The sequence below is a fragment of the Zerene cesonia genome, chromosome 17 (genome assembly GCF_012273895.1).
Source record: "Zerene cesonia ecotype Mississippi chromosome 17, Zerene_cesonia_1.1, whole genome shotgun sequence".
In the NCBI taxonomy this organism is placed as follows: Eukaryota; Metazoa; Arthropoda; class Insecta; order Lepidoptera; family Pieridae; genus Zerene; species Zerene cesonia.
The window spans coordinates 5253943-5266507 of record NC_052118.1 but is presented as its reverse complement, the minus strand read 5'-3'; the positions used below and the strand labels follow the sequence as shown (position 1 = coordinate 5266507).

The window sequence follows — 12565 nt, the reverse complement described above, 5'->3', positions numbered from 1 at the left end:
TCAGTATTAGAAACACTGCGAACGTATTATATATCCTTTTTCTTACCCGTCCCAGTCCTTTCCTTCGTTCTTCTCGTCCATCCTTTCTAAATCCCTTGCCAATTTAAAGTCGGCAATACATTTATAGAGGCGTAGGGTCTGAAATTGACTTAACGCTTCTCCAAATGTTCATGGGCGGTGGTAGCGCTTACCATCAGGCGACCCAGCTCCATTGTCGACTATGATATAAAAAAAAGTATTGTTGGCATTAGAGCTGGGTGTGGGCTTCAATGTTTCCATGGCTCTGAAACATGAAAGGATAGGCTGCTCCATTAGAGTGTTGTTCGCAGTAAAAAGTGTCGCGAGTGAACGCACGGTAGAGATCGATATCGAAGTGGAGATCGAAATTATAGAATAATTAAATATATTATCTGTTCAATACAGGTAAGAAGTGCTACTACGGAGGCGCCGAAAGTAAAACCTGATTCTCGAGCAGCTTCCGTCGCCAATCAGTCTTATACTAGGTAATCTATTTAAATAATTCATTAAGATTCTGAAATAAAACATTTTAATTAATAATCATGAATAATTTTTTTCTTTAATTCCTTATTTTTTTTTTTTTTTAGTGAACCAGAGGAACCTGAGTCTCGCTCAGAACATATACAAATGGATTCACAAAACTCCAGAGAAACTGAAAACTTCCGGGTAAGTTACTAATTATTCAAATATATTTTTTTATCTTTTGTTTATACATATGTATTTATGTTACTAAAAGAAATTTCGAATTTCTAGGGTGGAGGTGATAGTGCACTCGGCAGTCGGTCTGTGAACACAGCGCCGTCTCAACTTGCGAGCGCATACTGTAGCGATACTGATAGGTAAATTTAATACATTATTTTTTCATAGTGAAAATTATATAAATCTCATTGTCATTCATGCGTTTTTGGTTATATGTGTACAAAAATCGTCATTATAAAATTCTGATGGAATTATCATTTATATTTATTCCTTTTTTTATTATACTGATATCAAAAACATTGTACTTGTTATAAAATAGAAATTAATATTTTATTCTAGTGTGTCACGGGGTAAATCGAACCAGCGCAATCGCGCCCGCCGTCGGCCTACACAAGAACGCCATCCTGAAGAGCACAATGTATGTTTTATTTTTCCTTTTTTGTTGTGATAATAAAGATTGAAACATACACAGAATTTTTGGTTGATACTTTTATCTTGATTCAATGTATAGTAAGCCATACATGAATATATTTACAAACAAGATAGTTGTTTAAGTTGCATGTAAAAAGTGCTTATTTTCATAGGATTATTAATATATTATTTTGATGTCAGATCCCGCAACAAAATAATGTGTCTGCGCGACACGAGCCTCGGCCCGAAGCCTCGAATGTCAACATGACTCCACCTGTCACGCAAAGCAGTAAGATCAATACTCATTATTATTATAAACTCGATTTCGCCCGATTGTATTTCCCTATTCGACCAGGGATCACATACATGAAAATTCATTTTTGGAATCGGTCCAGTAGTTCCTGATGTTAGCGCCTTCAAACAAACAACTTTTTTAGCTTTATATTAGTTGTATCGGTCTATTATATAAAGTCTTTAATTTCTAAATATATAATACTCGCGTAAAATCAAACACGAAAAAATGACGTTTCGTGTTATTCTTATGTACTTACATATTTTTTCTTCTTCTTTAGGCGAACACATTGGTAACATGCCGTATCCACACTTGCCTCCGCCCTGCTGGAATTCCAAATCAAATCAGGTATGAGAATAAAACTCTGGACCGCTGTATTGAATTTAAAAACTGTGTTTATTCGTTATTTGTATTATCTTTTGTTTTTATTTAAAACATTCGGACTTTTCAAACGTTTTATTTTAAATTCGTATATAAAATACGATTAATTCCAATTTGCAGGACATGCGAACAAATCAGTTCACTCAAAACAGTCATTCGCAGACAATGGAGCGTCTGTTGGGAACGCCTCAGATGTCTTTCCCGCCTACTATGCCGTTTAATATGATGCTACCTTATGGCGGTAAATTATACTATACTTTATATAAATATGATTGAAATTATTTAATATATGGTGCAAGTAAAAAATGTTGTGAGTATGTATGTTACAGTTAAATTTCCGTTATCACGCGTTTGTCCTATTCAAAACTAGCTGTATAGTTTGAGTGGGAAACGGCCTAGAGTAGATTGTTGCACTCGCCAACCGTTACCGAAAAACAGTTTTTGAAGGTAACATTTATATTTATCACAAACGTGTGATAGGATGTGGCCACGTATGATGCAGAGAGGCATAAGCCTGGGTCTGAACTAAAGGAGGCCGTTTTTGAAAAAACATCGGCGTCTTGAAGTATGATCGAATCGCTTTTCCAAGTTATCAATTTAATATAATTATTTAAATCACTATTCATAAGATACCTTTGCTTTGCAGCGGGCAAGTTTTATTATTGAACAGAAGTAATGTTTGTCAAAATCGCATCATACAAAAAATGTATTGTAGTATTGTTATATATTGCGAATAGATGAACCGATTATGATGATTCTTTTTTTTATTTGAAGGCTGGTTTGAAACCTACCGTGTGATCCCGTTTGAATTGGGTCTATCTCTAACAATTGGAATAAGTTTTCATTGTTCCTGTCTAGGTATGATGTGCGGCGGGTGCGCGTGCGGGTGCGCGTGCGGCGCGTGGGGCGCGTGGTGCTGGCAGCAGCTGCTGCTGCACCAGCGCGACATCCACCATCTGCGGGAGCAGCTCGCGCACGTCAGTCCACGCTATTTATTTATTCGTCATCATCATCAGCCCATATATGTTCCCACTGCTGGGACACAGGCCTCCTAGGGGGGTTCAGGTCATAATCCACCATGCTCGCCAAGTGCGGGTTGGCAGATGTCACATGTCGTCGAACCTTATTGAGTGAATTTATTTCATGAATTTGTACTGGCTCTTCACTTCCCTTGTCAAAGGAAATTCTCAAGAGTTTTTTAGTACAAGGCTAGGCGTGTAAAGTTTTGGTTATTACTAATTATTTTAGGCTGGTTGCTATATAATGTACTGTTTCATTATAAGGAAAATTTACTATAAGTTATGTGCGACTCTTTCTGTCTGAATTGCGCGTTGGTTTCGTTTTATAGTTCTCCTTAGGAGCATAGAAAGACTCCACGGATTCAAGTGTTCTACTATGTTCTGCCTGTGCCCTTATTTGCTAGTAAAGTTAGCAAATAGTTAATTATATTTACTAGAAAAATGTCAGCCCAACTTGTCTAAAACCGACTTGTCCGAAAACTAAATCAAATTTGTCGAGTTTCACCCAAAATTTTTGAATTAATCACATAAATTCAGAGCATGACCTTCATCGAAGAATTATTTTCCTTACAGTTAGAAGAACGTTGGCGTGCAGAAACGGCATCTCACACATTGAACAATCAGGTCCCACCCGGGAATCGGGCTAACAACTATTGGGACAACTTTAGAAGGTATCCGTTTATTTATATCTATGGTTGTTTTTAAATATCTGTACTTGAATTATATACTATTACTTATTTATCATTTTTTTTATTTCAGATGTTAAATCAATATTAAAACAATTTAATTTAGTAGATAGTTAGTGTAGTAATATAGATTTATTTTTACATTTCGAAGTAATAGATAGTATTAAGGGTAAGAAATGTGTGATGGTGTTCACCCGTTTGAGATTTTTTACATAACACTGCTTTCTTTTAATATCCCCACTTTTGTCCTAAAAACCGTGTTCGCTTTTCTATTTTCAGATAGTATGTTGTTTTTGAATTCTTTGAGTCTTTGAATATGACGATAATAGTTTTACGTCGATTCCAAACACTTCAATTCTTTAAAAAACCTATTTTGCAAAATAATCGTTTTTATATTTCGAACGATACACTAACACTGTCATGTGCATAGACGCCGCAAGATGCATCGTATGTATTAAGTAATATATGATATTCCGTTTCAGTTATTCTCGTCAAAACCTCCTCTCGACCAACAGCAAGACGAACGCGGACGGGCACCTGGGCGCGGGCCCGGCGCCGCCGCACCCGCTGGTGGAGCGCTCCCACAACACGCTGCACCACACCTCCTCCTCCACCTCGCCGTCCGTCACGCCCAAGCGCAACACCAACGCCGCCAGCTCGCAGAGCGTCGCCGCCCCGCACCAGCCCCACGCGGACGACGCGCCCAACCGACACTCCAGGAGAAACGTCGCGTACGAAAGGTCTCTCTCCTTCTCCTCCGCTCCCGACGTCTTGAACGTCAACCAGAACAACGAAGAGGCCGTTCCCACCCCCCGCAACCTAGACGAGAGCGCTAACGCCAACCATAGACAAGAAGCTGCCGCTAATGCTTTCAGAAATCTCAACATTACCAACCCGATACCGGAAATAATCCAATCTCATTCCAATAATCTCAACGCGACTACTAACAGTAAGAAAAAGTCTTCAGCGAAATTGCCGTCTAAGAATTCCGCCAACAGGAGGAATTATAATATGCTAGATTTCTCTCAAACCAGTAACATAAATATAGCTAGTACTTCCGAGGCATCTAGTCCAAATCCCAACTTGGCGTCCACGAGTCGCGAAGTGCAAGATAAAGCGACGTCAAAACTTTTTGACTTGCTCAGAGAGAGCATATATTCGGAGGTGACGACGCTTATAGGCGTGAATGAATCTCATCCTGACTTCCTGATACAACTATTCAAGGAACTTAAATATATTAGTTCGGACCAATTACGACAAAAGGTTTTGCAATCTATTCGTAATATACTTTCCCAATACAGCCCAGTCGAAGAGAACCAAAATGGTGACGCTTTACAAGATGACTACAATAATGAAGCAGTTACAACCACTTCCGAAAGTGCAACCTATCATGGGTGTATGATGCAAAATGGATGCTCTAGTACCGTTCAAATAGATAACAGGATCGTTCGCTTTTTACTCCTCAAGAGCGAGGAGGTATTTACTCAAGCTCTCTTAGAATCCTTAGCTAACATTATTGTTAATAATCCTGCCGATACTAGGAATATTAAGAAACTTCTAGAATCCCTTTTGAAATACGAAGGTATGAGGGTATGCGATGTTTCGAGCGATATAATAGAAAACTTGACAGTATTGATGGGAACTAATCACGACGGTGAAGAATCGACACATCGCAATAGTGAAATGTCGGAACCCTCTATTTTGCAAGACGTCGCTGGATCCTTGAATTTGTTCAGATCGAGTGAAACTCAATTGCATCAAATAAATGGATGTCCTTACGATATGTGGCCGGGGCACGTCCACATGGAAATAGATTCGAATGATATTAATGACAACAATCAAGAGAGAAAATCTGATCTAATATCTTGTTCAGAGATGCATAACGGCGATTTAGCTGAGGCCGATCAAACTTGCCACTCGGACGTCGGAGATAACGTTTCGAGAGAAAATGATGATGGCGGGAATGCCGAAGCGTTACCTGACGTCGTGGACACTGAGGAAGTCACCCCTACAGAGGTAATTCGACAAGTACTTTATTGTAGATGCCTTCCACTAATGAACTGTGCTAATCGAAATAACAATAATAACTAACCCCTATTAATAACACTATTTATGGCACTTGTGTGTATTACCTGTACTTATGAATTTAAGTACATATGATATTTCACCTTTTTACAATTTTCTACATGTATTTAAAACTACTTTTAATGTAATAAACATGAAAATATTTGTTTGCGTTTTTCAATTTATATCAACTGTCAACTATATCTCGTCTCAACATTAGTGATATTTCATGATACAAAAATTCTATTACTATTGAACTTATTTTACTAACTTTACTAAAAGTATATGAATTACACTGGTACTCTTCAGTTAATTTATTTACCAATAACCATTAATTGTATTATTGATATACCTAATAAAATTAAGGTAATATTTTTAATTTAAATGTGAAATAAGTTTTCAGGTAAATAAAACAACGTAATATTTACAAATGCTTATTTATTAAAAAACAATACAAATAAATCAGGTACTTTAAATATCACAGTAATTAAATAAAATTACACACCTAAAACATTAAGAAAATGAATCTAAGTATCGAGTATAGTGTGTAAATTTGTAATATTGTATTTGCATTAAAGGCTGAAGCAGAATGGCTCGGACTTGACCGTGTGCCAACAAGGCTGCATATGGAAGAATTATCTGAAAAATAGAAAGGTGAAGTTAATATTTCATACTAATTATTCAAACACTCAAACAGTTAACCACCAAAAGTCAACTTTATTGTTTGAGTGACTCCTGAAAACAAAATTAATTAGTTCTTCTTGTTTCTGCACCTGCAACAGAAAAGAATAACAAACAAATGTTAATAATAATTTTATCTATTTCAGGTTAAGCTCAAGAAGTTTGATGTATCAACGTGATTTTATTTATTAATATTCAATGAATTAACATTTTCCTTAATCACTCGTAATTGCTTGTCTTTACATAACCATTTATGTAATTATTATTTATTATTTAGCACAAATAAAATAAATTAAATGTATTTTTGTTTTTAAATAAAAAGCCTCCCTTTTCCTAGTTTGCTTTATTAAGAAAAACCCTTGAAGTATAATACTTGAAAAAATATTTCTTATTCTAGAATGTTTAGAACTTAAAGTCTTTTAGGCTCAATTTATCACTGATAAGTTTTTTTTTTTTGTTTTGTTTAATCACACACACTGATAAAAGTTCCCGCCATGTAAATGCCAATAAAGAGTCTCCAGTAAATCTTCTGAACTTGAATCCAATTTCATATTCTCGTTTGTCTCAGGTTCATTACTTTTCATTGTTTGTACTTCTGCAGATAAAATTAACATTACTTAATAATTTTTAACATTGAATATATTACTTTATTTTTAATATAAACAGTTAACTTTCTTTATATAAAGCTATATCATATGGACCATGAGACAACGAGAAATATCTGGATTGTTGTGAGTTGGACGCAGTAAACATGGGTTGAAGTTGGAAGTTGTTGGCACCATAACCTCTGAAATAAATCGAATTCTGTCATAGTGTGCCCTCAGTGTTGATTGTAGGAAGTCTCACTATATTTTGTTGCTTTTCCAAGTAACTTGGAGAGCCCACTTAAAAATTTTATCTTTCAATGTATTCATTTGTATTGCCTTAATATCTAATCTATGTAAAAATATTATTACACGATATATTGTTGACAAATTATGAATTACAATATTCATATTGTTTATCTGTGTTCTAAATGACAAAGAATGAGCACAAAAACAAATTCTAAAGTTAAATTTATTCTTTTTGACAAAGATTTTCTGCATTGCTATCAAAGCGAAAGAGTAGAGTAAATATAATATGTATTGTCCTAAGTATCATAAGTGATATATTCATTCAAGGCCATTCACATTAATAGTGTAATTTAATAATATGACGATTAAACAATATTTCATTTTACCATTTACACAAGTCTATATATAATTTTATGATTAAGAAAAATAAACATTTTTACATTTGTATACTTTTTGGTTGGTATTTATAATAAACATTGAATCCTTGTTGTGTTGTGTATTGTATGTAATGTATTAATTCTACAAATCAATGAAAATTATTATTTAAATAAAACAACAAGAAATAGAAAGCAATGAGCATAAACAAATTGGAATTTTCTATTATATCTTTCCATAAACTTTCTTTGAATATTCTTGTAATTTACAATTTATTTAAATAGTCAAATAACACAATAGCTAAATGTAAAGTCTTTAAATAATTATATAAAAGTAATATTGTCGCATTATCTTCACTTTACAACATAATATACTCAAGCAATGTAAGATCTATACTATATCTGTATGAAAATTTTTTAATCAAAATAATGCAGGTTATTATTATTTTAATATTTTGTGAACATACCTTAAGTTATAAAACAAATATCTCCCAAAAATTTGAATAAATACAGATATTAACAATATATAATCCCTCTGTATGTATAAAGATAAATAAATCTAACTAACAAGATAAATGCAATCTCAAACAATTAATTTTATTGAGCAATTTAATTGTACCTTAAATTATATGTTAGCTTTTATCTTATTAGGCCTATCCCCATAGTGTCAACTGTCAAACCTTTTACACATATATTATATGAATATGAATAAATTTTAATTGTAATTTCATATTGGTTTTGCCAAACTGCTACTGTTTATAAGTAGTACAATCTGTTTTACAATATAGATACAGGCTATAAGACGGACTATATTCACAAGCATTTTTTATAATAAATAGTTTATAAACATTATAAATCACAAAAAAAAACTGAAAAAAAATTGAGAACCACTTCTTATTTTTGGTGTCGGCCAGAAATTATTTCTGCACAATTTTACAACATAATAGGATATCTAGTCATAGTCAAGACATTTACTTTCAAGTAGATATTAAGTTTTCAAAAGTCATACCTACATTATTCATAATTATTTAACAAAATACAACAGCAAATTGAGAGAGCCCATAACCTTTCAAATTGTTATATCCACTTGAAAGAAATTCAGTAGTTTATTATCTATTACAAATTAGTAAATATTGAAAAAGCAACAAATAAACAAAACAAATGAGGAAAGCAGACCATATAAAAATATAATAAACTAAGACTTCCCACTTCATTTTCGTAAATAAGGTATCCTCTGAAATTTAATAGCAAAAAATATAATAATATTTATTCAAGAATCCTCATTGAATATAGATAATTAAATACAACAAATGATTCATTAATTAATACTTTTATTAGTACCTAATTCAATGAGGCTTCTACAGTATATTTTTTATAAATGCTTACCTTGACGAAGGCGTTTTGTTGCCGGGCTTATGCTGTCATCAGCACTCCGTTTTCTTGCGTTGTTTTCTATTAGATTTAGCGATGATTTCGTTGTATTTAAAACTTTGGTTGTCACGTCGAGCATTTCTGTGTCTGTATTTTCATATTCATTGTTAGATCTTTTACTGGGGTCGTGGTAACCATAATAGCAATTTGTTGATATGTGTACATTTCGACAAGGGCCCATAAAATAATTTGATTCACTGCAATATACGGGTGCTGGCCTTATGGCGTCAAAATTATTTTTGGCATCGTGCATATGATACAGATCAATACTGCTGGCAGGCATTTCTAATATTTTCAGATTTATTAATTTTTTATTAAGAATGTGAATCTTTTTACGTTCCTTTATGGCTGTCGATGGGAATACTTTTAAAATAATTTATGTTATAGGTTAGGACGTTTACACTATTGAGTATATCACTACTCCGACAAACCGCAAACGATGACCGATGCGAAAATCGAACACCGAGGTCGACTCGGCGGGTTTTTTAACTTTGAGCCACAGGCTAAGAACTAGTAACTACCTTTGACTATAATCTATGGGTGCTTACTACTGCCACGAAAGATGTCCCTTAGATGTAGCTACATATATTACATATATACAGAGCTGCGCTATGGGTACGTATAATACTGGCAACATTATTTTAAGTGCAGACAGCTCCGCACTCTACGGCACTTCTATTTTAGAGATGGGGAAATTGCATCTCAAAAGGGTTTAAGTTACGTTTAGTTGGAATGTGGACGAGGACGGACAAAGAGCATCAAAAAGGGAGCAACAATAATTACAACATTTTTAAAAATTGTCTATCGTTGATTTAGCACATACAGTTAGTAATGTTTGAGTAATATTTAATGTGGAACTCGAGCACGCTTCGGCACCACTTGGACTAGCTCGCACCGGGGAAGTACTTGTTGCTAATAAAATCGTATTTGATGGGAATTATTCAGATTATTTCTTGACGTAACCGCGTAAGTCCGTGTCCCGTAGGAATATCGGTATAAAAAGTGCCCATGTGTTATTTCAGTTGTCCAGCTATCTACGAAGCAAAATAGTATTATTATTCACCAATAGATATCAGGAAAAAAAAAAACACGAATAAAAAAATTCCTAGCTAGATCGATTTATCGCCCCCGGAACCCCCTATATACTAAATTTCATGAAAATCGTTGGAGCCGATTCCGAGATTCCAATTATATATATATATATATACAAGAATTGCTCGTTTAAAGGTATAAGATATATATATATATATATATATATATATATATATATATATATGCACGTAACACGAAACCGTATTTACTATAAGACTATATACTATACTATAAGACTAATTAACTGCTACGTAAACAGACTGGGAATCTATGATCTCTTCTTGCTCCGGTATCAGTTTCTGAACTGAATTTTAGTCCTTAAAATCTACAAATGATGAAGTAATAAATATAAAAGGCACATTTCTGTCATCGTGTGTAGGTTAAATTTACTCTGTATTTTAAGTAATATGACAGTCGTCGGCTGTCACATATGAGTATGACATAAAATTTATCAATATAGGTTTTTAGGTTTTCGTAAATATAAATAGAGTATATTTTATTAAAATATAGTGGAAGTTATCATTTCGTTTAATTTTAATATAAATCTGTACAAAACCATAATGCGTTGAAACTATATTGAATAACCGAACATTTGAAAAGATTCACAATGATACCTTTTGCAGCTTCAGCTTTCTGCAGAAGTGTAGGCAGGCGATATGTTCAGATTAAAAGTATTTCACCGTTATATTTCAACGCTTCTAGAATAATTTGTGGAAAAGTTCAAGTAACCATAGCCTGTAACCGAAAAACTAGTAGATTTTTGCACATATCTGCCTACGTCAATAGTAAAAGTGAAACAAGAAATTCACAGGAGCAACAAGTAAAAGAAAATAACCCCCAGAAGGACTCTGGAAATGCAGTTAAAAAGAAGGATTTAAATAACATAACTGTAAAGACTGAAACTGATGATGATAATAGAGTAACTAAAGTGACTATAGAGAGGTCGAAAGATTCGTCATCTGCTAGTGCATCTAGTCAAGCTGTTGCACAACCGAGTAAGTAATTTAATTTTTAAAGTATTAACTAATAACTTTACTATTGTTGATATATTATATCCTCCGCTTACAGCCAAGAAAAGACTACTTATTGATTTTTCTGCATCTTATACTGAAAGGAACTTCATAACACCAATGCGTGCAATGACAGAATACTTATTGAAGCAGTCTGATCTAGAATCTTTGCCTAAAGTGCTTCGTCGTTCTCCATATGAATCAGAGCCACCTATTACTGTTTATTACAGAAAAGACGTGGAAGCTAAGGCTATTGAAGTAAGTATACTGCTTCAAGTGGTACATTTCACATTTGCACAAAAATATAGACATGTATTTAAAATTATAAAGGTATTGAGAATGTCTCCACCAAAATTACATGCTTAATTATTAGAGGTAAATTGGATTACATCCAAATTTACAGAGATAAATGTATAAATTGAAAATAGACAGTATCATGTATATGTTCCTTAAAAATCAACAAAGAATTGACATAAGATAATGATGTGTAGAATTTATTTATAGGTGGTTTCCTTTTTTTATCTTAGATGTTTATACAAAATTTTTTACTACTTGGTATTTTTAGGTTTGGGGGTCAAAAGAAAGTCTAGAAAAAGAACTTCTAAGAAGAGAATTAGATAGGAGGAGATATGAGCAAGGTTATAGAAAAGTATATTGAGCTATCAGGTTAATATTTGTGAGGATTTAGATTATGTAACAAATGTGTAAATTAATTTGCAGATGTATTTACTGTTAAGAGAAGGCTGAGGAATTACAGGAGAGAAATGGGTCACAAACGTCTTAAACATGGAGTAGAAGAGATGGGCTTAAAAACAGTTTCAGGAAGAGTTGTGCTTACTGCAGTGGGAATGTAATATTTATACTTTCGGTTTTGGTGACCATAGATTTAGTCTCTTATGCTTATTTCTCTTTTATTGTCCAAAAAGAGAATAATATATTTGTTTAAGTATGGATATTGATATATATTGCATTTTTTATGAAATTATGTATTGATAAAACAGGGGCCTTATTACCCTATGACCCAGTAAAAAAGATTCTATAAATAATTTTGAAAGACTTTAATTGAGTAGTGGAGCAGTATAGACTATAAAAATAAATAAAGAGTAAATGATTTATGTCTCACACAGTAAATTATAATATCTTAATGTTTTGATTTCCCAATCTCATACCAATATTTCTTACAGCAATGGGTGTAATTTTCTTTTTAAACTATGTGCCTGGCTGTACACCGGATCACATAGTTTATTTTCGGAATGTATTCATTCACTAGCAGACACTGTCAATCAGTTGATTCTAGCATATGGAATACATAAATCTGTTCAGGTAAATCTCCTGTTTTAGTTCATATAAAGATATAAGATATGGAATGGATAATTTTTGTGCCGATTATTGCATAAAAGATATGCAATAATCGGCACAAAAATTATTTCAGATAGAATCCTAATCGCTAACTCAATTTTAAATTAATATGGTTATCTTTAAACAACATTAAGATGCTTGTTATTTACAAATTTTATTTTTATTTGCAAGTGTCCTTATACAAGGTACAAACTACAAATATGATAATATTATGT

The 12565-nt window shown here is 33.3% G+C and overlaps 3 protein-coding genes across 4 annotated transcripts in view; 2 read left to right on the top strand and 1 right to left on the bottom strand.

Moving 5' to 3' along the window:
* Positions 1 to 6561, top strand: part of LOC119833369 (pericentriolar material 1 protein) — a 15064-nt gene extending 8503 nt beyond the window's left edge. The window contains exons 17-29 of the mRNA XM_038357355.1: positions 5 to 23; positions 360 to 503; positions 606 to 684; positions 772 to 857; positions 1057 to 1135; positions 1330 to 1417; positions 1701 to 1768; positions 1922 to 2042; positions 2660 to 2778; positions 3394 to 3491; positions 3989 to 5522; positions 6149 to 6224; positions 6398 to 6561. Of these exons, the coding sequence (XP_038213283.1) occupies positions 5 to 23; positions 360 to 503; positions 606 to 684; positions 772 to 857; positions 1057 to 1135; positions 1330 to 1417; positions 1701 to 1768; positions 1922 to 2042; positions 2660 to 2778; positions 3394 to 3491; positions 3989 to 5522; positions 6149 to 6220 (2507 nt within the window). The 3' untranslated portion in view covers positions 6221 to 6224; positions 6398 to 6561. The remainder of the gene's footprint in view (positions 1 to 4; positions 24 to 359; positions 504 to 605; positions 685 to 771; positions 858 to 1056; positions 1136 to 1329; positions 1418 to 1700; positions 1769 to 1921; positions 2043 to 2659; positions 2779 to 3393; positions 3492 to 3988; positions 5523 to 6148; positions 6225 to 6397) is intronic.
* Positions 6562 to 6695: 134 nt separating this feature from the next.
* Positions 6696 to 9377, bottom strand: LOC119833671. 2 transcript variants are annotated; one of them, XM_038357793.1, is made up of 2 exons: positions 8845 to 9377; positions 6696 to 6846 (listed from the first exon to the last, which is right to left on the bottom strand). In XM_038357793.1, exons 1-2 carry the CDS (start codon positions 9170 to 9172, stop codon positions 6719 to 6721), a joined length of 456 nt encoding a protein of 151 aa, XP_038213721.1. In that variant the 5' UTR covers positions 9173 to 9377; the 3' UTR covers positions 6696 to 6718. The 2 variants fall into 2 exon arrangements, with proteins under 2 accessions (XP_038213721.1, XP_038213722.1); XM_038357794.1 differs by having other exon boundaries at positions 6715 to 7038; positions 8845 to 9374.
* Positions 9378 to 10401: 1024 nt separating this feature from the next.
* Positions 10402 to 12435, top strand: LOC119833368 (zinc transporter 9-like). Its single transcript, XM_038357354.1, has 6 exons — positions 10402 to 10976; positions 11050 to 11249; positions 11557 to 11629; positions 11712 to 11841; positions 12176 to 12314; positions 12424 to 12435. Exons 1-6 carry the CDS (start codon positions 10589 to 10591, stop codon positions 12433 to 12435), a joined length of 942 nt encoding a protein of 313 aa, XP_038213282.1. The 5' UTR covers positions 10402 to 10588.
* Positions 12436 to 12565: the final 130 nt, after the last annotated feature.

Coding starts and splice junctions, on each gene's coding strand:
- LOC119833671 (XM_038357793.1), bottom strand. CDS start 9,172: ATGCCTGCCAGCAGTATTGATCTGTATCATATGCACGATGCCAAAAAT. Junction 6,847..8,844: donor AACAAAACGCCTTCGTCAAG/GTAAGCATTTAT, acceptor TTTTATCTGCAG/AAGTACAAACAATGAAAAGT.
- LOC119833368 (XM_038357354.1), top strand. CDS start 10,589: ATGATACCTTTTGCAGCTTCAGCTTTCTGCAGAAGTGTAGGCAGGCGA. Junction 11,250..11,556: donor TGGAAGCTAAGGCTATTGAA/GTAAGTATACTG, acceptor TGGTATTTTTAG/GTTTGGGGGTCAAAAGAAAG. Junction 11,842..12,175: donor GTGCTTACTGCAGTGGGAAT/GTAATATTTATA, acceptor TATTTCTTACAG/CAATGGGTGTAATTTTCTTT.